Genomic DNA, 23,631 nt, shown 5'->3' on the forward strand with positions numbered 1-23,631 from the left:
CTATTTCTTGTGTTATGATTTGTAACTCGCACACCGCCATGCGCAACGAAGCGCATTCCTTTTTCATATGAAGAAGTCAATTTGTGGATGTGTTGTGCGTGTTTGTTATCAACGGTGTGGAACTTTTGCTGAGATTAATTTTCCGGATCAATATTTCTACGAGTGTGAGGACAGTTTGAAGTGATGAAGTGTCCTTCATTTTATTGTTGTAGTTAAACCTGCAGTTGACGTTGGTTCTCACCGTTTTTGATTGCGCCTTTAAGAGGATAGGTCATCCAGCCGAAATGGCCTATTCAGTAAACATTGCTGTTGAAGCCCCAATAGAAAATCAAATTCAAGAAATTACCTACGATGGACAGGAAATATATCAGTCGTAAGCATTCCCAATGTAGTGACATTTCATCTCCTTATCGTAGAAACCTTTCCAGTCGTGTTAATTATTGATATACATTTTTTAAGATTACTTTTATAATGAATATTCTTTACAGACCTTTATCTATGTCTGAAAATTTGTCGAAGCTTGCGCAGAAAATTGATTTTAGCAAAGCTCTTACCGAAGATATAAAGAAAGAAATTGCCGACCAATCTGACAAAAGCGATGATGAATCTGCAGCTAAGGATGTGATTACATACCAATCATCGCTCTGGCCTTGGGATTCGGTGCGAAATAAGTTGAGGTGAGTTCTGTAAATATAATTTTTGATATCAATAAAATGTTAATGGTTCATTCCACGTCAAATCATCGTTCCGGCCTTGGGATTCGGTGCAAAATAAGTTGAGGTGAGTTCTTTAAATATAATTTTTGATATCGATAAAATATTAATGGGTCACTCCACATCAAATCGGCCAGGCCCTGACATCCACTGACTCAGATTTGTATGAAACTTGCTGTGTACATTCATTTTGATATAAATAAATATTATGCGAAATATTAGTGCCTAAGTGTCAATGGTTTATGAAATATGGGCAATTGTAATTTACCACTGCCCCATGCAGTTCCGCAACACGCATTGCACACTTTATTTTCATCCGTAAATCCATTCCAGTTGGATGAAAAGTCATGATTTTTTCTCCAATATGATTCCATGAGAATCAATAAATACTTCCTCCATGAAATAGATTTGCTGCAAAAAATTCACTTGTACTACTCTTCTTTGTGTCAATCTTACGAGAAAGGCCTCTTGAATTCATACTCATGGCTCAGTTAAAAATAATCATCAATATCTGAGCAAATTTCTTGCGAAAAAATTATGTGTCCGTCATTTCATTTCATAAAAATAACTACAGATATAGAAGCCAAGATTTATTCTGCATTAAAACCAGTGGTGCCACCAGAGTGGGCTTAGTCCATCCCAAATAAGATGGACAAATTTCAGAATCGAAGTCAAGAGTTAAACTTTATTTTATAAATTGTATACAGTTATAGGTATATGGAATACATATCACTCTGTTCATTCGCTAAACAATTTTATACTGTCCATGTTAACTCGATAAACTACATTTTGTCCAAATTCATCCACGTTCGTTATCTTGCATCATTTTCATGACTGGGGTTTTAGGGACAAGCTACCGATTATTATTTTAAAAATTTTATGTAATGGTATTGTGACGATTCGTACCATCAGATGAATATTCATCAACTCTAATGTTTCGACGATTTCGATCCCCGGCTCCACTGGTTGGAAACCAGCGGCGAGAATGCATACCTTCACGTAGTCCACTGACGGTGGACGGATCTTACCTAAAAGGAAAACCACATGGGTTCTACGGCGTGCAATCACAAAAAAAGGAAAATACGGGAATTTTGAACCTCAATGCAAAGCACAGCAGAAACAAAATGACCTTGTTAAGATTGTGAATGGTTTTAGACATTTATTGGCAACATAAATAAATGGACATAAGCAACTTCCTTCTTAAATCTAATGAGGGATGAAATGATTACCTGTTTGGATGACACAATGATGGAAAGAGAACACGAAATGCAATACTCCACCAAAACAAAAAAAAACTAATACTAATGCATAACAAAATTCATATTGGCCTCTGTAGGAATCTCTACTACAATTATGAATGTCGGTTTGATTGTCCACCTTGAATTTTACATGCTCCATGTCTGCTCATACTAAAGTGTCCAGCACTATTGGAATTTAAAGCACAAATCGCGAGGACGGGAGAATAATTGTACAGATTTTTGCTTCGTGACAAGCATTTTGACGTTAAGTGAAATTGTTCCTGTGTCACTATTACAAGCGATCACCTCCACACGAGGTGTCTTCTTAGCAGAGGAAATGCTGGTTGGAACAGAGAGAGTGGATAATTCACTATCCAGGGAGAAGGAGATTTGTAGAGTACTTATTTGTCAAGATGTGGCTCCATGTCAAAATCACCGCTAGGCACGTCATTAACCCACAGGCTTTTGGTTGCCTGAGGTTTACGGGATGATCGGCGTGTTGGGGTTACACAACTTGACGAATCTCCACGACACAGCCCCTCGGCCCTCTTTTCTCCCTCTCTCGCTCCCCGGAGCACCGCTGACCTCTTGTTGCCAGGCTTATGGACTAAATGGGACTGCCTTCTTGCACCTTCCACCAACATATCACCCCAACGCCTTGCGCCGGGCCCGTTGTATGCCGTCGTTCATGTGACACAATACACAAATGACATGCCAAACCCTAGTGTAGTTGAGAGCAAGGACGCTTGTCTAATGCTGTGCCCGCATATTAGAAATGAGGAACAGCTCGAGATAGGGAATGAGCGAAGTGAAAGATAGAACAAAAACAAAATGTTACATGTACGGGTCATACTGTCACAGTATATAAAGTAAGGACGGAGCATTTTCTGATGCACACCTACCCTCTTAACAACGGAGTCCCCTAGAGCTTCGTCTTGAGCGTGATGCCATACGCTATTGCGATCAATGACGCAGCTGAGTGCATCCAGATGCCAATAATGGCCACTCTGTTTGTAGATGACCTTGCAATTTTCTGCAGTTCATCCAGGGTGGCTAATATATCGAGATTAGTACAGCTCATGTTGAACAAACTAGGCCAATAGGTCTATAGGTGCGGCTTTCGTTTTTCTTTTGAGAAAAGCAAATGCGTACACTTCCACCGCGTTAGAGTTGTCCACGTAACACTTACGCTTTGTCTTAGTGGAGGAAATCTCCCATTTGTGGAATCTATCTGTTTTCTGGGGATAACATTGGATCAAAAACTCAACTACCAAGATCAAATTAACCTTTTCCCTACTATACGCGTATATGTACGTGTGGACGTTTCCTGACCCGGGAGACGACGGGCGTATATTTACGTGTCAGATTTTCCTGGCCAGGACAACGAAAGCCGTATATATACGTTTTCTAGCTCTCCCCCTTTTAGGACGGTCGCGGGTTTACATCATCTTTGTCTCGGGACCCAACCCTGCGGGTTTTGGATTTACCCTCAGAATCCGGGAGCAGGTACCCGGACCCCTCGTCTTTTATAACCCCTCTTAGCGGTAAGGGACAGCGGTTGTACAACTGTTTATCCAGTCAGTTTTCGAAATAAACATTTGTTCACTTCTCATAAAAAATAAACTAAGAATTGAATTATTTGTCTTTTGAGCAGCATTTACAATTTTTAAAGGAAATTCTACGATAAATATTAACTTATATCTCGAGTTCTGTATAAACATCAACATGGAAATCGTTACTGCATTAAATGCGTTAATATTGACCTAAGAACTTCCTTCCTTAAAATTTGACAATGCTCAGAAAAAAATGAGGAATTCAATTCAAAGTCTGCAATTTACGTGCAAGCAACAATTATATTTTCTAAATATATATAAGCAATACATAAGTTGACCGCGAACCAATGCCGCAGGTCCGAGATAATGCGGAGTCCCAGCAGGGAGGGGTCGAAAAAGGTTCAGGGAGACCCTTCTTAACGAATGTCCTCCAAAAATGCTCCGTATCACGAGAAAGAAGAGTCTCTTGGGGCTCGGTACAGCAGTCATGCTAAGATGAAAACTCCGCCGTCTCGAAAGGGTTAATAATCTGAAGACAAGTTGTTTTAAGTCAATGAATATTTTAAGTCTTGTATCGTGGGGAGCTGACCACACCACCTTGCTCCTACTGTACCGTACATTGGCACAGTCTTAACTAGACTACACCTCCTTTGTTTATCTGTCTGCTCGCTTATCGTATCTACGAGCATTAAGTTCTTTGCATAATGCGGCACTCCGACTCTGCACTGGAGCCTTTCAAACTAGCTGGGTTCCAAACATCTATTCTGATGCAGGGGAACCTCCCCTGTGCTACCGTAGGACTTTGCAGTCATGAATCCAAAATTTTATCCTTGTCGAGTCACCCTTATTACAACCTACTATTTAAACCTCGTTAACAGCGGAACTTTTCGCAATTAAGATGGCTTTGGAAGCCTCAAGTGATGATGGTAGCTCCTTTGTCATATGCACAGACTCCCTTAGCTCTCTAAAATCTATTTCTGGCTTCTCACCCATGCACCCAAATGTTCAAGGCATTCACTCCATGCTGCTAACCCTCATGAGTAAGGGAGTAAATGTTTGCTTTTTTTGGGTTCCGGGACATGAGGGGACAGCGGGGAACGAAAAATCAGATGTCTTGGCCAAGGAAGCTCTAAGTGACATATAGTATACATCAAAGTTAGTCACAATAAATAAATTCATTAAAGCTTGCAATGGCAGCATTAGGTTCATAGATTTTTCCAATTTAGTGACGTGAGGTCTATCAGACTACCAATCGAATTCAGTTGCAAATTTACAGAAATGCATAAATAATAAGAACGTTAAATTTTCAGAATGCCATGTCCTTATAATACAAAAATATGAAGCTCATAAGAATCGTAGACATTTTCAAGTAGTCATTTTGAAAATATTCATAATTTTAAAAACGCAGAGGTCTCTCAGGCCACACATCACTGGTAATCCCCTCTTTAAACCTGCGTCCAGTCTGGCCGATGTCTGCTGCATGCACTCATTGACGGGTCAATTTATTTGCACCACTTTAATCATGCACAAGAATACATACACCACTTATATAAATTGAATTGTTAGCGGATGTGGTGACTTAGCAGCTTGATGCAAATGGCAAAAGTTATAAATATTCATTTTTCAGACTAAATGGTAATGTGATGCAGGGAGAACCTCTTCATGTCAGTCAATGTGACGGAAGCACTGCACAGCGTGTTTAAGAAATTATGTATGTTAATCCATTTTCGATCAATTTATGGTGGAGTTAAATGAGCAGATAAAAGTAATTGATATTTTTATTTTTTGTGTGAGACTAGTTTTCATTAATGACGTGAATGTTATTGAATGAAATTATAATTCACAGATAACATTTTTGAGTCCTTCTGAGTCGTAAATAGCAAGATTATGTCAATTTTAATTTTTGGATCTATTAAGTACGTACTTTGCTTTGAACCTTTGCCATCCCTCTCTTCTTTTCAGGAATGCACTGACTGAAGTGTGTGTTTTTGCTGATGTTTTGGCTATAGCAAAGGAGAAGAGATATTTAGTGTTGGACCCAGTTCCTCAAGAGCCGCAGGAGGTGAAGCCTATGGTTCAAGTTTTTGCTCGGAAGAAGGTCAGCATGTTTTTTTTAAGAGGAAATATCTTATTGTGCCTGTAAGGCAAATACATATTACCAATGAATTTGGGGACATGTTGGTGGAATAGCATGGTTTAAGCCTGTTTTACACAGGGCATGTACTTGCACCATCTGACGTGTGTACGAAGGCACAGTCAAAATTGCGTCGAGTAAAGCAGTGAATTGCTAGAACACATGCGAGAATGCATGGACGTGAGATGGCAAAGTAGCCCCTTTTCTAATTTTGTTCATGCATTCGCGCAATTCCATACCATTTTAGAAATGAATGTAGTTCTAACCTACGAGATTCCTTGCCCCATGTAAAACGGCCTTTACACTATGGAGACCAAGTGCAAGCATACGGCCAAAATTTTTCAAAATATGTACCTCGTTTCTGTGTCCAATTAGAAAGGTGAATTAAACAATTGCTTAAACAATTTTCCTAATTGGAGTCATGAGTACAATACTACCTGCGTGAAGCCTTCGCTAATATATAACAGTCACTGATTTTTTTTTGTCTAGCGTATCAACATTGACATAAATCGGAAATATTAAGTTTTACATGTGTAACTAATTGAACATATTATTTTTGGCAAAAAGCAGTCGCACCAAAAGAATTCTAGTGGAGTTACTAGTCTAATGCGACTCTTAAAACCAAGGAAAATGCAGGTGTAAAGTAATAAATCAAATAATAATAATGACAAAAACGTGACCCGTCAGAGGGCATCGCCAATGGCAAGTTGGGGAAACTATAACGACTCATCCGCTCAGCGAGAGGAGGGGGGGCCTGCGAAAGCATGGGAGGGTAGGGGTCGTGGTGGGGATGGAGAGTGTTCTGGAAACTATGCCTTCCTAGCAACGAGGCACCGGAGGGAATACGGACGATTGGGGAAAGGGACAGGCGTGGAAGATCATCAAATTTTGTGAAGTCTTTCTTGGTACACAGAAATGTTCGAGTTACAGTTTGAATTTCCATTTCCATTTGTGCAGTTTGAATTTCCAGTCTGTCTCATCTTTTTTGGGTCTAATTCTAATAACACAGGCCTGCATTTTTACGATTCTACCATATTTTTCAAGTTCTGTTGATGGAGTACCATATATTTTTATGAGCTAAATCCGAAAAATGTCTTTATTGTTACTAGATTGTGTCAGAACTTTTTTTTAATCGCCATCTGTCAATTTATAAACTGTCACATGTGGGAGAAAATAAAAAAATATAAGATGCACAGTTATGTGTGTACTAACGTGTAAAATACAACGTAGTGTGCAGATAACTTCTTTTTCTTATTATTACGAGTAATCCTCATTACTTTCTTCATTGGATTTATCAGTGGATATTATGTATATTAATACTGTTATGCTAATTCAAGCATAATAATGCTGTTTTAATGAAAACTTCTCGTCGCTTTTTGTGTGCTGTCTAATGTACGAACTCGTTATTTGTTGGTAAATCGATAAATGAAAGTGACGGAACCATGATTAACAAAGTTAAATTATGTCGGAAATGCGTCATATTTGGACTTATTCTTTTTTAGTTTGGTGTACATTCCTATTCTTAAAATCATTCAGAAGTAAAACACTAATTGTGGAAAGTTATTGGTTGTCACTGAAGGACACAGTACTTAAGTGAGACAAGAAGGAGAGGGGGAGAAGTGATTCCAAAGAAACCACTTCCCATTGTTCTCAGGTAACTTGAAACGTTTATTTGACTTCAGTGAAATTTTCCCCGGCTGTACAACTCCAGGATCTATCCATTTCCTATTCCCCGTTCCACTTCCATTTTTAATTTTTCATGGGAAAACTACTTCCATGCTTAAAAATGTCAAAATACGTGTTTGGTGTCATTTTCCTTTAGATTTTGTACATAATACGAATATTTCAATCCAATCAACATACCTCATAATTTGTTGAAAGCCATTGTTAGACACTTTTGGGCCCAACAGGTGACTCTTTTTTTAGGGCCTCCAGAAACTGGGAGCATTGAAGAAGGTTGGCTGGAAAAGCCCAATTGGCGAGAAAGGGTGAGGGGTGAGACTCATTTCTATTGTTCTCGTGTAACTCCATATTTTATATGGTCTTCGTAACATGAAACCTGAGCGAGCAATGATGTGGGGTGCCAGATGCTTGTTGGGAGGCTACGAAGGGGAGGGAAACGTTAGAGAGGGGGACTGAAGACTGATGGGTGGAGATAGTGGATTTTGAGAAATGTGGGACGAAGTTATTATTCTTATGGTGGTGAGCTTCTCGCGACGATAGTTCCATCTCTTGGCGAAGATTCACACTATGTGCCCATCATGTTTAGCCTTAAGTGCTCTACTCTGAACTTCATTCTTCCGCAATTAATACCTTCAATTAATGTGTAAGAGTGTTGGAAGTCAATCTCTTGGAACTGATGGATGCCTATGTATTTAATTTTATTGCCTTTTTTTCAGAGAAATGCTGGGTAATAAATCTTGTCTTTATTAAATGTGTGCCATGTGTTAATCCATTGGCTAAAAGTGATGCAGTTGTGGGTTGAGAGTTTATTGGCAATTTTCTCTTGTGCACTGAAAGGCCTTGGCTGGGGCAGCATCAGTCCTCCTTAATGGTGCTGAGAGACTACGCACATGCCACAATGAAATGGCACGGAATCGAAACACCCCTGACTTCCACATCGAGCTTCTGAGGTTGAGGCAGAACTGGAGGCTGAAGAAAGTTTCCAATTCTATTATTGGAGATTTGAGCTACAGAACAGGTGAGAAATGGTCAAGTGAAGCAATTCTCCTGGCTGTGTACTCTTTAGTGGGCAAGGATAGGGAATGGTTATAGATAAGTATTGGGCAGGAAAAGGAAATAGATGTGATTGCAATACAAAGATAAAAAGGTTCTGAAAAAGGGTAGAGAAAATTGACAGAATAACTCGTATGCTTGGGACCATCACTCACTCTTGATGAAGAAAGGAGGTTGGAAAAGAATGCAAAAGTGCCCAAGGTAAGTATTAAATATGTATATCTATGAACAATATGAACTTGCGTCTCATCATTGGTGCAGTCCTACTTTGATTGGCTCCTAGTAGGTGTCAAAAAATCAAGTTTGCTCGATGTAACATTTGAATTCTGGTCATTAATTGTTTACACATTCACCTTCAGATTATCCACTTTAATAAATGTAAGGCGAGACCTGAATGATCAAAAATGTAATTAATGTGGCTAGAACATTGACGTATTACTTGATAATGTGGTAAATATTAAGGATACAAACATATGGGGGTGCATTATATTGAGATGCGTTGAAAGTTTAGATTTTCATAATTGTTCTTCAGAATATTCTTCAAAATTTTGTGTGTTGGGATGATGAAACAGCTTTGGATAATCTGTGAATCGGATAATTGGGAGCCGGCCAATCAAGAGGGAACTATTATATCAGCGTTTCTATTCAATTTGTACTGTTCTGTAAACAGCTAAACTTTCCACGGTAACATAACAACAGACAAACAATGGATACAAGAAAACCTTGTGTGACATAGTCAAGGACATATTCAATTATTTGATTCAGGAAATCCGACACTTGCTAACATTCTCTGACTTGTGGTTAAAGTTACCGTATTTCTTTGAATATAGTCCCCCTCTTTTTTTTTCAGAAATGCCCGTGGTAAAAGTAAAGAGGGGACTATATTCAAATGATTTTTTAATATTTTTCCCAAAGCTGAAGCCTAAACATTAGGGGGGGGTGGACTATATTCAGAGAAACACGGTAAGTATCATGTGATTCAAGCAGAGGGAAATACAAGGTCTGTTGTGAATAACTTCTGCTGTCACATCCAGAATTTCTTGTCAGGGTGCAGGGGCGGATCCAGGATTTCTTTCTGGGGGGGGCACAAGCAAGGCCATATCCAGGATTTTATTCTGGGGGGGGAGCACAAGGATGCCCCGTGATACAAAACGAACGCAATGATAATGGGACCATATTAAAAATCTTGCATATTTTTTAAGGGTCTGGGGGGTGCCCCTCCCTCTAGATCCGCCTATGTCAGGGTTTCCACTATCCTGGAGAACCTGGAATGGTCAGGGAATTTTGGTCTTCTGGAAAAATATGAGGAATCCTGCAAGATCTTAGTTTCTGAATATGTATATACCGTATATCTCGGAGTATAGTCCCCCCCCCCTAATTTTGAGGCTTCAGTTTCGGGAAAAATTATAAAAATGCATTGGAATATAGTCCCTCCCTTTTACTTTTACCACAGGCATTTTTGGAAAAAAGGGGGGACTATATTCAGACATATACGGTAAATACCTATAGCAGCCTTGCTGACTGATGTTCAGTATGTGTACTCCAGTCAAATAGATTATATTCATAGGTTCTATGTATTAGGAAAATAATGCCAATTAAATATTGATTTATAATGTCCTATGACTTTACCAGTGATTATTTTTTTCATTCCTTTCATCAATCAAATGATTTACTTTGGCAGCTGGATCCAAGTATGCCCAGACTGGGATGTTTGAGGTGACCAAGGCCGAAGAGGATAGCCCAACAAGCCCACCATCTTCACCAACTGCCGCAACTCCCCCAAAGCCAGGCTCAGCTTTGAGGGTTACTGTTCCCAGTGAACTTCAAGGAGTGGCCTATATTGAGGTTCTCTGTCAGAAAGGTAATTCTATAGACTCCCATCATTACAAACTTCAGGGAACAGAAACATTGGATATTTGTAATTCCAAGCTTTTTATGAATATTGCCTCTCTAGGGACATCATATGTATTTCTTTTTTCATTATATTTTGTATTTTTACAGGATTTTTTGTTGTCGTATTATAATTTTTTACTATTTTTAGAATTGTTTAACAATGTGAGGTTCATGGATATTATTGATGATTAAATAATGTGTCAGTATATGCCATGTGGTTCAATACAAGTTGATTGCAAATTGGAATAGGAAAGTCATGCACCACACCTTTCTTTGTCATAAATTAGGGAATTAGATGTGACTCGCAGCTTGACAACTTGGCAGGATTAAAACTGCCATTTTTCAGTAGCCTCATGAGCATTATTACTTCTCTGGCATTACCAACTGTAGTCAATTTCAAGGGTCAAAAGTCAAAATGATATGAAAATATTCTTGCTGAAGTGGTATTTTACACTTACCTGTCTCAAACTTGGCATGCTTGGCCTGAAGCATCAGGAATTACCAAATTTTCAGAATGTTGCTTTTCCTGACTGATTTTATTTCATTTAGGCTCATGTGAGGTATCTTTGAACATAGTTTCATCTCCCTCAGTTGTGTGAAAAACTATTTTTCTTGTTTTACCATCTCATTTTTCTTCACCATCCAGATCAGGAAGACCTGTGCAGTTCAACCATTAACCTGCTGGGCTCTGGGACCACTAGTACTAACCCTGATGTTCATTGGCAACAAAAGCTGGAAGCTGCTCAGAATGTGCTCTTCTGTAAGGAACTGTTCAATCAGCTGGCCAAAGAGGCTGTGCAGTTGCAGGCCCCAATTCCGCACATGGTTGTTGGAAACCAAATAATGGCCACAGTGAGTCTATGAAACCCATCCACCTTGAATCGTCATCGTAATAGTAATATTTTACTGGTTCATACTTTACTGCTTGCCAGTCCCTGTGAGGTCATCATTCATATCTCACAATCAGCCGTGGTGCTGGTGTCCTGATTGTGCAAGTGCAGGCAGAGTAAATAATGGGATCATTGCAGTGGACCAATATAAAGCCTGGGTGCCTGCCAAACCCCCCCCTTCCTTCCTCCCTACCCCCACCAAACACGCTATCAACTTTTGAAAAAAAATGGAAAAATACATACATATCTCTTTTATTTTTTGTACTCTCACAATGGACTGAAAGAAAAAAATTGGTGAACCTGCCGGTAAAACTGTCCTTTGTTTTGGCATTTTATCAGAATTTTTTTTTCCATCCTTTTGCAGGTCCTGCCCGGCATTCAGTTGATCATCGGCCTGTGTCACAGCACTGGGTCTGACAAGAAGCCCCCACCCGCCCCACCACCGCAGAAGTCAGATCATGACCACGTTCTCGAGCACTCCCTCCATCAGCTGTTGAGGGAAGTGCATCATAGGAATACTCACCACCCATTCCCTCATCCTGCATCTGGTGCCATCGGACCCAGCAAGAAACGTTGTCTTGCAGGCCCAATGGCTGCAGACCGCTATGACCTCCTGCAGATGACCCAAGGGTATGTGCTTCATGTGTTATGTGAACCCCCTCCGAGAAAACCTGATGCACTGTGTACCCAAGGTTGTTGTCTCATCCTTTGAAGGGTGCATCCTGTTTTATTGAAACATAGTTGCTCATATTCGTGGATGTATCTACTCAATTATCTTTTTCAAGTCTGTCGGGTATTACCTCTTCTCTACCTAGGTATTTGGGAATTTTTTAAGGAAATGAAAGTACACTAAAACCTTAATACAACAAGCCCCAATAAAGCAAAATTCAAGAGAATTTTTTCTTAAAAAGAATTGCTAAGTCGTTACCCAAGTCCAGGACTGTTCAAACAGGCAATGAACGTGTTAAAACCTCCCGTAGTGGACCTCTCTAATTATGAAAACTCCCGACAGTGAAGTCAGAGCTTGGTCCCAAAACAGGAAAAGTGCCCTTCTTGAACAAATTGTTAAGAAAAAATGTATTTTGCAATTGCAGGTACTTTTTTCCATCGATTTATGTAATAAGCAGGACTTAGAACCCAAGCAAAGGATACAGTCCAAACTGCTCCACCCCAACTTCGAAGGGGTTCATTCCCGAGATCTACAGAGCAGAGGGCATGAAGGAATCATGGTGCTCTGGCTTAGGGAAAGTCACTCTGATGGTTCCCACTTTCAAGAAACGTGTGAGGAAAGCCAAAGCTCTGCTCCACGTGGCTACATTCATCGCTTTTCTCTGATCTTTGTAGCACTCTTGAGGAGGAGCACTTGGCAATTTTGCATTCCGCTCTGAATCTGAAGGCAGTTCACTAGTCGAACTGGTTCAACACAAAATCTGCAGAATAGCTCTTTTTAAATAAAATTTCGGCAATATCCCTTTGAGCATCCTTTATGCAAAACCATCTTTTTTTTCACGGCTTCATCGTCCCCATTCTGCTTAATCCTTTTACTGCCAGCTCATTTCAGATGGGATGTGCGAAGACTGCCAAGGCTATTTTCCAAAATTTGCAAAATTTCTGATTTTAAATTATTTCAGCTATTTAATTTTATTATTTACAGTGAAACCATCTTAGTAAGCAGCAGAGGTAAAGAACACGTGTATAAATGAGACGGCAGCTTTTTAAAAGGTCACAATCACAAAATAAAAAAAGTCAAATGAGTAGTCTGATAAATCGGTCTGTGGCAGTTTTCACACAACCAGCGAGGGCTGATATATATCAGCCCGTTGGAAGTTAAAGGTTTAATTATACACTTGATAATCTTGTCAGATTACCTTTCCATAATGGGTTAAATTTTTCATGTTGCAGGTGGTTGAGATGGGAATCAATTTTTCCTTTGTAAATTGTATCAGATTAATTTCTGTATTGGTTTACATTTGCAGAGGCATTGAAGGATTGAATAGAGCTAAATTTTCCCTCCAAAAAATGTATTACATTACTTTCCTGTGTTGGGTTATATTCGCGGGACAGGGAATGGATGGAGCTCCATGTTTTCCTCTAAAATGGTTTCATGTTACCTTTCCATATCTTTTGAGAGAGGCAAGTTGATGGATATCATAATACTTTGTTTGGATCACAATAGGATGGAATATTTGAAACTTCATTGATAGGTTTTCCACCGACGGGCCCTGATAATTGTCTGCTCTGTCCCAATCCCAGAGGAAGATGAGGGATTATTATACATAATTGCTAAGAGTGGGAAACAGTTCCAGCAGGTGAAGACAAATGCAATTATTCTGCAAAAAGTCATGTTTCCCACAATGCATGGCTTAAGGCTTGTTTACGCCATACATTAGCACGTACGAGTTAATGTCCGTTTGGCATGAATGATTTTTGTGGATCGGAACATATACGAATGAATGAACCAAATTAGAACAGGTTCTATTTTCTGTTCGTGCGTTCGCCCAAGTTAGGTTCAGGGCTGGATCAAAGGAAGTGAGGCCCAAGGGGCCCTGGGCCACCCACATCCTGGCCCTGGTTGGTTGGTTGGTAACATGGTGGATTTTTCCTGCCTATTCATGCATTCATAAATTTAGAAATTAGCTCATATGGGTTAATGTACCATGTAAACAGGTCTTTAGAAATTGCGGCACTATGGGTGTTCCCGGATTAGGGAATTCTGGATCCAGGGTGCTCGACTGTGTTTCCAATATCTATGAAATAGCAGTGGTTTATGTGTTGTAAGGCCATCACATAAGTGGTTGCTAGTCAATGGTATCCAATTTCAGACAGCCTATCTGCTGTTCACTGTGGATTTTGAGTTAAATTTTACAACCATACAATAATCAATAGTTTAAAAAATTTTGGAAACCAAATTTATGCATAACTGTTGCTAAAAAACTTCACGATACCAGAGTTTGAAGTGTTTTATATCTATTACCATATCATAGGTTGACATGAGGAAAGCTAGAAATGAAATATTACTTATTTCTACATCCCCTCAATATTATCAGAAACTTACCTTCACATCAACTATTTCTTTATCCAGCTTTGGATGAATAAAGGCTTTTGATACTCAGAAAATTGAGGCTCAACGTTAAACCATAATTTTTAAAGAACTTCTCCATGTATTGGTTCGTGAATCAAAAGAGTGAAGGAACAGGCTCTTATAAATGCATTTATCTGAGAAAAACTTTAATAGAAGAGCTGGGACGTTTGAATAGTTGAATCACCGAATACCTCCAATAATGAGGTTTTTACGCTATTTGGTATTCGATGACACAAAGTTATCAATTATGTATTCGAATTTCATATACACAGCAGAGATAGTCTGCGATTCAATTTCAATTTGTTGACAATGGTTGGGTCTTCTATGAAGGTTTACACATTTGGTTGTTTAAATTCTTTAAAAATATTTTTATGAAAACTTATCATTGAAAATAAGCACTCAATTAAGCATTAAAATACGTATAATCCTGGTGACTCCATGAGAACAACACTAAGAAGAATGCATGCATGTATATGTACCTTCAAATGCACGTGCGAAGGCTGTTCCTTTTCTGACTCCCTTTTGCATGATCAAAGTTAAATATTATATATTCTAATTTTATAGTTACTGTCAATTTTATATTTAATTTTAGGTTGTCAAAGAATGCAGTAAAGCAATACTAATGAGATAACCTTCAATATGCATCCACGAAAGAGCAAAAGCATTGTGGTGCTTCATGCTCGCAAGTTTGGTGTAATCGTGGATGACAATTGCATCAGGGTTTAGGAGCCATATTGAAGTAGAGTGACTTGCAAAGTGGTCAGCATTTTTTACTTTGATTTTCATTTGTATTTGAAATAGGTGGAAATATGCATATTCAATAATGCAGTATTCTATATTCGAGTGAGGTATTCGGAAAAAAATTATGTATTTCTATTGGAGAAAAATGCTATGCGACCCATCTCTATAGTAATTGTATGAGCACCAAAAATTTCTGCTAAAGAAACCTCTGTTATTTTTGTTATTGAAAGAAAATTATGATGCACTGCAGGCACCGCATACATTCACAGATGGCGAGTGTCGGAATAAAAATTATTGCTCATTTCTTTTTTTACACTTATTTATCATTGGTTTAGAGGTCCCCCTTGCCCTGCAGAAGGGTATGGGAGGAAGAGATGGTTGCAACTTTGACCACTGGTGGTGAACCATGTGGGAAGTTCGGCTCATCACAAGCATCAACTTGGCAGCAAGCTACGTAATGGTTTCTCCTTGGCTTGCCATTGGTGCAGTTCTCCCAGGCAGAAAATTTGTTGAAAAAATACAGGTCAATGCAAATCAAACTAAAATTTGTGGTATTAACTCCAAATTTCATCAACTGTGTATGTATGTTGTGCCAAGAGTGCTTTTAAATATTAAGTCTTTGAATAATACAAATAGGCAAAGTTTCTCTAGTAGCAATATTTTTCTGATAATACAATCACAGCAGACTCCAGATTATCCGGGTGCGGATTATCCGTGCATGAGTTCATACCCCGTCGATGTTTTCAGCGACCTTAGTTAAAAAAATAAAATCGGACCCAAAAACAGCGGCGGGGAAAAAACACTGAGAGTAATACTTCTTGAATGACAAACGAATCTTAAATGAGGGAAAATGTTATGTGCGATCATTACATGTATATTTCATATCGCAAATGTGCTATTATTGCCCTGGACTCACATACGGTTGATTACGTCCCAAGTGAAGCAGAGATTTCGTCTCACTTGGGCACGTTTACACTTTGACTGGTCAAGGTCAATTGGAGAGGAATGGAATATTAGAAGTGAATGCAGCGAGGGAAGTGGAAGTAGAGATTGCATGGATCACAGCGAGGCACTTGCTTGCGTAGACAGTATGCCTTAAGCCCTAGTTTCCCATAACTTCTACTGGGCGATCGGGTGATCACGTGCCAGTTGCCATCACGGGAGTACCGTGTTCCTGTTTTCCAAGCATCGCGTTATGCGATCGCGCTTGGTGATCATGGATCTGCATCTCTGGCAACTTGTGCAAGAAGCAAATACGCGGCGTGGTGCCTGACGTGTAGTTTCCGGCGTCGCACAGTACCTACTTCTGAAGCATTCGTGCAAACCACGTTTCTGAATCCATGATCTCGCAGCCGCGGATGCGCGGTTTTCGGAAACTAGGCATTATACAGAGCAATAAGAATATGAGTACAATCATGTTATCGGACCAAAAAAGATTGCAGATGGAAAAGGAAATTGCTAATGATTTCAGAAAGCAACCTAAAATAACATAAAATGTGCATAAATAATAACTGATTTACAGATGTGATGAAAATTACAAGAAATTAAAGTGAAAGTTTGGATTATTTTAGTTTTCCGATTATTTGTGCCGCCTCTCCCCATCATTAGCCATTGGGATAATCAGGAGTACATATGCTGTATTGTGACCCAAGTTCTTCCCTGGTTTGTGCATGTATGATGGGATGGTCTGTTCCTTTATCATATTAGTTCTTATGTCAATACATAGAGAAGTTCTCAAAAGAACAGTGTCCAAAGCTGGATAAAAAAATTTTTAACGTAAGGGTGAGTTTCTTATGATATTGTGGAAATGTAGGAATAAATTTCCTTTCATTTACTCTTTATTTCTGTTTAACTGAGTGAGTAATTACCGAGATACTATTCTCCAAACTTTGGTATCCCAACTTTTTGAGTAGGTTTCATTGGTAAAGAACAACTAAGTCTTTTGTACTTCAGTTGGCTGAGCAAAAATTTGAGTTCTCACGAAGTAGTCTCATAAGTATTAATTATAGCATTAAGAGAAAGGATCATATTGTGTGTTGAATAAATAATTATCGTCATTCCTCATAACACCTACATTCAGGCAAACGTTGTTGGAGCAGATCATTCAGCAGGCACAGCATTTCTTCATGCGACTTCGGACTGAATACGTGCTGGACACAATAGCCAAGGAAGTGAAGGACCCTCTCATTGTTTCGCACTGGAACGCCCTCAACTCACCCACCCAATCCTGCGTCAAGATAAACATTATGACTCATGGATATGACACTGTGTGCCGCACATCCCTCGTGGTTCATGTTGGTGAGAAATCACTCAAGTGTGTGTGCCGAGATGGAAGGGTCATGCACATGTCGTATGAGCCGCAAGAGCTGAGAGATTTAATATTTTGCCAGGTAATACTTTTTATCCTCCTTAAACTTTAAAAAAAAAAAAAATTATAAGTTTTTCTGGTTACAAAATGCTCCCTCGTGTAGAAGTGATTTCCATTGATTGCAAAAATGAAAATACATGTTTCTCTCTATTCTATTTTAAAGACTTCCGCCTAAGAGTTATTTATCATTCAAGTTTTCATAATTCTGACTTCTGACAATAGGGATTTCTGATTTATTCTGTAGCAGTAGTTGTATTTGTTATTGAGGTGCACCCAATGCATCTGTCATTTAGCACCTTCGTTAGTTATTTGTGTACATCATCATTAATTACTGGTATTATAAAATTTCAGTCCAATTAGCTTATTTAAATTATGGGTTGGTGTCAGTGGTGGAATTGAAGCATGAGGAGATGGAAAGTAAAGGTGACCATGCATCAAATAAAGTTTTGATTTCTCTTCACCAGGTAAATACACCAGGCTCGAGATGAATATCTGAAAACATGTTATTCTCCAGGAAAATTTTAAATTGTTTTTATTTTTTATTTGCATACTATTTCCATTATTCAGTATATCTAGATTGAGCTTTCTTGTAGACCTGGAGACTATATGTGCAAGTGAGGATTCAGGATTATGTGCAACGTACATAGCTGCGAAAAGTGGACCATGGAAAGTGGTGTAAAATTTGTTATCCTTTTGGTAGAAAAATTCAGGGTTCCCACACAAGCGTGAAAACCTTAAAACCGTGAATAAGCCGTGAATTTTGTCATAAAACCTTAAAACTCTCTCAAACTTGATTTGAGAACTACGATTGAAAGAGCAAAAGAAGAATTGATGTGTCGATCGTGTTTCAAGGTCAGTCATGCGCAGACGCTGTCCACGCATTTATCTGCACAAGTATATTCTAAGCGCAATTATTTGTCCGTGTGCCGTGATGACACATTGACCCTAAGCCTGTACCAAAGCCAGAAGACTGGTAACAAAAGAGTTCATTAACCCTGGCAAAAATTCAGACACTTCTTAATTTCCCTGGCACCCTGGTCCCTCTATTTTCCGACTCACAACCTTTAGCAGGAGCTGAATTTTGCAAACGATATGTGACGTCAGGAGAGAGAGCACTCTCATTGCTGCGTTTGCATTCATGGCATCTGTCGCATTTGTTAAATTTTTAGTTAACCTGTGGCCGATGATCGTTACGCGATCAATATTTCTGCCTAAAATGGTTTATCTAAATACCATGAATTTGACGACATCTAGACTGTGAACACCTGGAAAAAACCATGAATTTTATATTTCAGTTTGAGTGGGAACCATGAAAATTGCTAATTTCGTGCTCAGGCTTTGAAAAATACGCTCAAGTATTTCTCAAAAAATAACAAAGAACCATGTTATGTACTAACTTGGAATGATATGCTTAATCTACCTAATCTTCATTGATAGTTAACAAAATCCCCTGAGTTATATCCAAAATATTTATAGGCCATTGCAACCATGACTCAATGGCTACCCAGCCTGTTAGTCCAAATACAACATATGTTGAATGTAGTGCAGTATTGCCAATAATATCTCATCATAATGAACAAAGATGCAGGGAATGTGCTCTTTAATCCTTTAAGAACTCTGAGTAATATTTAGCCATATCTTACTATGAAGACTTATAACCTTTGAGTGAAAAAACTTTATGTTGTATGTAGATTTAGTATAATTAGGTGACGATGAAAATGTTTTCTTTTCCTTAAGTGTTTTATTGTTTCTTTCAAATATATGAGGAATACACTTCACACAATTTGCAGTGGTGAAAATAGATATGCTATACTCTGTTCATTTATCTCTGCGGGTGAGCTGGTGTGGCCAAAGCAAGTGGAGATGAGGGGAGGGAAAGTTTCTCGACACGTGACTTTGCCTTTGCCAATCAGCATACAGTAGGTGTGGCCTCAGTGAGTCGCTCTAAGACCTCCGCCGAGTGAACATCGTGAATCTGCTCGTGGGGCAGTGTTGCCAAACATCACGCGTCCTCCTTGTGTGTGACTAAGTATGCCTTACACCAAACGGTGCCTCATTCCGCGCGGTAGCTGACAATGTCATGGGCTTCTTTGAAAGGATTATCCCCAGTCCCTTCCGAATGAGTAGGTATATTGTCTCGGTGCCGGGGCCAAAATATCTGTGACTCACACGTTTTCAATGACAAAGTAGGGCAGCTATGTACATTTGGCAATGATATATTCGCTCCTTCTCTCGGTCCTACCCCTCCCATATCAGCAAAGCCATCCGAGAGTGTCCGGGATCTCACGAAAGCTCACCCGCAGACATGTGAACAGACCATAGGTAGTGTCAAAATCTGTGAGGGTATAATAAGAGGTATTCGGTGTGTTCTAATTGGTACTTGGAGTATTGTTGGAGTACATGTTTTTACATATTGATCGCATAACTAGTTAGAGGAGAATTCCTCCTTTACCCTCGGGCGGACGCGCTTGATAGTTTTACACAACCGGGCATGTGTCGTACTTTGTTCACGAGGTATGCATTCACATGATAATACTCGATTTTTGTTAAAATTTATCTGTATTTGTAGAACTTAGTTCAAGCTTGTACAATTGTAGGTGATGCAGGCAAAAAGTTACGCAGGTGGCACACGGCTCGTCGTGCGGCGTAGTTTATACGCCATGGGTGTGGGGTTCCTCTGCCGATCTAAAAAAAATTGCTACAATACTATGTGCTTTAAAAACTCGCACAATAGACAGTCATAGTATATTGTAAGAATATACGAGGCCATTCTAGACCAGAATGTACGTACAATGTTTGAAATCCTTGGTTTTCAAAGATTGGCATACTATGTATGCCAGCGTGCCCGCTCGAAAGTTAAAGTAGTGTTTGATTTTATTTTCTATCTTTGGTGTAGTTTTTCATGTGAGCCTTCTTTGATTGCTACAGATTTACCAGCATCAGATAAATGCAGTGCAGGCTCTTGCAAAGTGCATGGGTTGGCAGTTTCTAGCCAACAGTGCTCACCTTGGAATTGGAGCGGTGGAGCCTCTGGGAAACGCCAGCAGTTGTATTCTAGCCTCACCAACGGGAGACAGGTTGGTCAATTTTATTCATCAAGTACTTTTTTTCTGAAAATGCTATTCGTCTTAGACTCTCTTCACACAAATGGGCTGATATACAATGCAAGGGGCAAATGTTACTATCGTAAAGCAGGTTTCAAACGTATTTGTGATTGCTGTCCACTCATTAGTGTTAGAGGACCAGTCGCCTCTTTTAAAATATAGCTGTTTTAACACGTTGCGTACGGATGGCGAGAATTCTCATCATTTTTTTCCCAAACGTTCCAGACGGATGACGAAGATTCTCGTCATTTAGGCGCATCAACCGAAACAATTTTAAAGCGTACAATACGTATTCGCTTTTGATTCGCTTAAAAATTGTTTAGGTTTACGTGCCTGAATGACGAGAATCTTCGTCATCCGTGTGGAAAAATGATGAGAATTCTCGCCATCCGTACGCAACGTTTTAAAATAGGTGACTGATCTGCTAATGGGGGTGTTTTAATCGATGCTTTGTGTATTTGCTGATTTGCAATCAAAACAGTTAAATCTGTGTCTCATGATGGGGTCAAGTCTTTGGATGGTACTTTATGGTGTCGTTAATGTTTCCAGGATCATAGCTGTGAGGTGTGAGCCTCAGACGGGTGTGCAGGTGGCGATTGCGCAGTCTCCCCGAAAGGACTTCTTTCCCGGCCAGCTGGTTAAGGAAAGGAAATGGGAGAATTTGGGGGGTAGCTTCAAAGAAGTGCGGTGGGACAAAATGGAGGGCAAGAATTTTCTCAACAAAATGGAGCTCCTAATGGCTAGCCTAACGAGCTCTTAGCAGTCAATGTATTGTTCTAGCATTCTTTCCAATTACCAGGATGAAGTCCTGTTCAACACATCAGACTTTTAAAGACTTCTAAATGTGATGCCAATTCTGATGTGTTTTGGTTGTTTTCCTCCCGATGTAATCAGTGTGTGTGCCTTGCACAAGATAGTGGCATGCCGTTTTTTAGGATGGCCACTGAGGATATAACAAGGCACGGGAAATTGTTTCAAAATTTCAGTGTCATAGTGTTGAACCATGGGCATATTCTGAGGATACTTTTTTTTAAGAGTATTTAACATTTCTGTTGTAATTTATAGTCCTTGTGTATTTTGACTTGTGCTGTGGTCATTTATTCAAAGCTCAATCATTTTCCATGAATTGAATGCAACCAAGTTGTAATTTGAGCTGTAATTCAAAGGCATAGTTTACAGCTCCTCCCGGTGGAAACTCAAGTGTGTAAAGTGTAAGTGTGAACTTTGAAATGATTCCCGACAGGACATATTAGCTATTACAATTTATGTGTGTCCGTGTGATAGTGTGTGTACAGGCATGTCTGAGTGTTTTTACAGGCAATATAATTTATCTCCGCTGGTAATCTGGGAAAGTGATGCATGCATTTTCGTTTCGTCTGTAATGCAATGAAATGACTGTATCATGACTGATGGTGTGCTCTTATTTTTTGGGAGAACATGAATACCACTTATTAATGAAGCCGCTTCTAAATCCTCCCAAGTTTCTTGCATGTTCTCTTTCTTCATCTGTTGTCCTTTGATTCCTTTGAGGATAGAATAGGAGTCAGGACTAATCAATCAGGGTAGCACTGTTTTCTGATCTGGACTACCTCTAATCCCCTGAGTGGGTGTTTCCTGTATTTTGCCAGCTGGCTCTTGTAATGGACAGGATGAGTGATTGAGTTTACTCTCTTGTTTGAAATTTTTTAATGGAAATGAAGTGATTATTTTACCAGTGTGCACAAGGCCAACAAGCTATCAAGGTACAGCTGTAAGCTTAATCTGTTTGACTTTCAAGGAGAGTATGTATGTAGGTTTGGAGTTGAAATAGAATAGGGACGTAGTTGATAGGTATCCACCTCTAGCAGAGTGAGTAATTAGAGTTATCCGTAAATGAAAGAGGCTCCTTACCTGATGAATCATTCCTCGTTCCTGAGTAGTTGACACATTTACCAAGTCTGTATGTCAACAGGCTAAGGATTTGATAGCCTTCTCTTATGAGGTGGTTTATGTATTTCTTGGTGATACCATGCTTGATAAGCTTTCAAATCAAATTACCTGCCTTTGGTAGCTTTGGTTGAGTTTCTTGCCAGATGTATTATTTCCTGTGATGTCAATAACACTCTTTTGTGACTGTTGTTCCTTCTAACATTATGTACATACATACATCCTATGAGGTCTTAAAAGCCTGAAAATTCTCTTTTGATAGTCATCTACATGAAAATTTTATTTTTCCACACAATTCAAGCTGTAGGGTCTATATAACGTAATGCGTTATTGAATCATAGTAAAATTAAAAACATCATTCTGTGGTGTTTTTGATTTTGATACACATTCATCAAAGTAACTGATCATAGCTAGGAATCATATTACTGGCTCATTGCTGAATCAGCAAAAACTCATAAATATATTGTGCTCATTCTTTGTACCCTGTTCATTTACATATATTGAAGTAAGGTGTACATATTTATGAAGATTAAAGATGAAAATTACCAAGTTTACTGTCAAACAATATAACTTCTATCCTGTTTCTCAATAAAGTGTACATTTTTTGGAACTTTTTGTTTTCAATTTTACTTTACAAGAAAAATTATGTAAGAATCTCTGGAATTATGATTGTTTATCTTGTGTAAATTCTCACTTCTTAAAATTTTCCAGTAACTTGGGTGCAGATTGGTGTAAATGTGGCATGTGTGTTTTAGGAAAGGAAATTTTCCTGGGCTATGGACTGGATTAAAAGATCTATAAAATCCAACTTTCAATTTTTTACTTTGGCGCCATCATCTGGAAGGGATGCCAAGGTTAGGTATTTAACCAGATTTGAAATTCTCTGTTATACTACTGGCTATGACAGCGCCTGAGTAGAAGAATAAAATCCTTGTATGTTACATGACTTTTACCCTGCTGAAAACCCAGAATAGAATTCTATTTTGTAATTCACCAGAAATGCACCAAGTCCTATAAAGTGTATCTTTGGTTTCAAGCCGAGTTTTAGTCTCCAATTAGTTTGAAAAAACTTGTGCCTACTATGTATTTCCTCTTCTGGCTGTTAAGAAATTCAATCTTTGTCAATAAATTAATTGACATCTCTTTCAATCATGCCCTTTATTTTAAAAGTGTATTTCCTCAGTGGGGGAGTGTGGCTTTGGTTTGGCATTTGGCTGCTGATTGTGGGGTACCACGATCAAATTGTGGCTGAA

General features: G+C 39.0%; 1 protein-coding gene across 2 annotated transcripts; it reads left to right on the forward strand.

Moving 5' to 3' along the window:
- Nucleotides 1-23,527, forward strand: LOC124158007 (mediator of RNA polymerase II transcription subunit 17). 2 transcript variants are annotated; one of them, XM_046533150.1, is made up of 11 exons: nt 4-114; nt 213-373; nt 489-677; nt 5,467-5,602; nt 8,159-8,339; nt 10,056-10,235; nt 10,914-11,119; nt 11,522-11,787; nt 17,061-17,370; nt 20,277-20,425; nt 21,002-23,527. In XM_046533150.1, exons 1-11 carry the CDS (start codon nt 88-90, stop codon nt 21,210-21,212), a joined length of 2,016 nt encoding a protein of 671 aa, XP_046389106.1. In that variant the 5' UTR covers nt 4-87; the 3' UTR covers nt 21,213-23,527. The 2 variants fall into 2 exon arrangements, with proteins under 2 accessions (XP_046389107.1, XP_046389106.1); XM_046533151.1 differs by having other exon boundaries at nt 1-373.
- Nucleotides 23,528-23,631: the final 104 nt, after the last annotated feature.

The sequence above is a fragment of the Ischnura elegans genome, chromosome 4 (genome assembly GCF_921293095.1).
Source record: "Ischnura elegans chromosome 4, ioIscEleg1.1, whole genome shotgun sequence".
In the NCBI taxonomy this organism is placed as follows: Eukaryota; Metazoa; Arthropoda; class Insecta; order Odonata; family Coenagrionidae; genus Ischnura; species Ischnura elegans.

Bases quoted from the DNA above. Each gene is read 5' to 3' on its own strand.
- LOC124158007 (XM_046533150.1), top strand. From the start codon at position 88: ATGTGTTGTGCGTGTTTGTTATCAACG. The intron at 115-212 runs GTGTGGAACTTT...TTATTGTTGTAG, and splicing joins GTGCGTGTTTGTTATCAACG to TTAAACCTGCAGTTGACGTT. The intron at 678-5,466 runs GTGAGTTCTGTA...TCTTCTTTTCAG, and splicing joins TCGGTGCGAAATAAGTTGAG to GAATGCACTGACTGAAGTGT.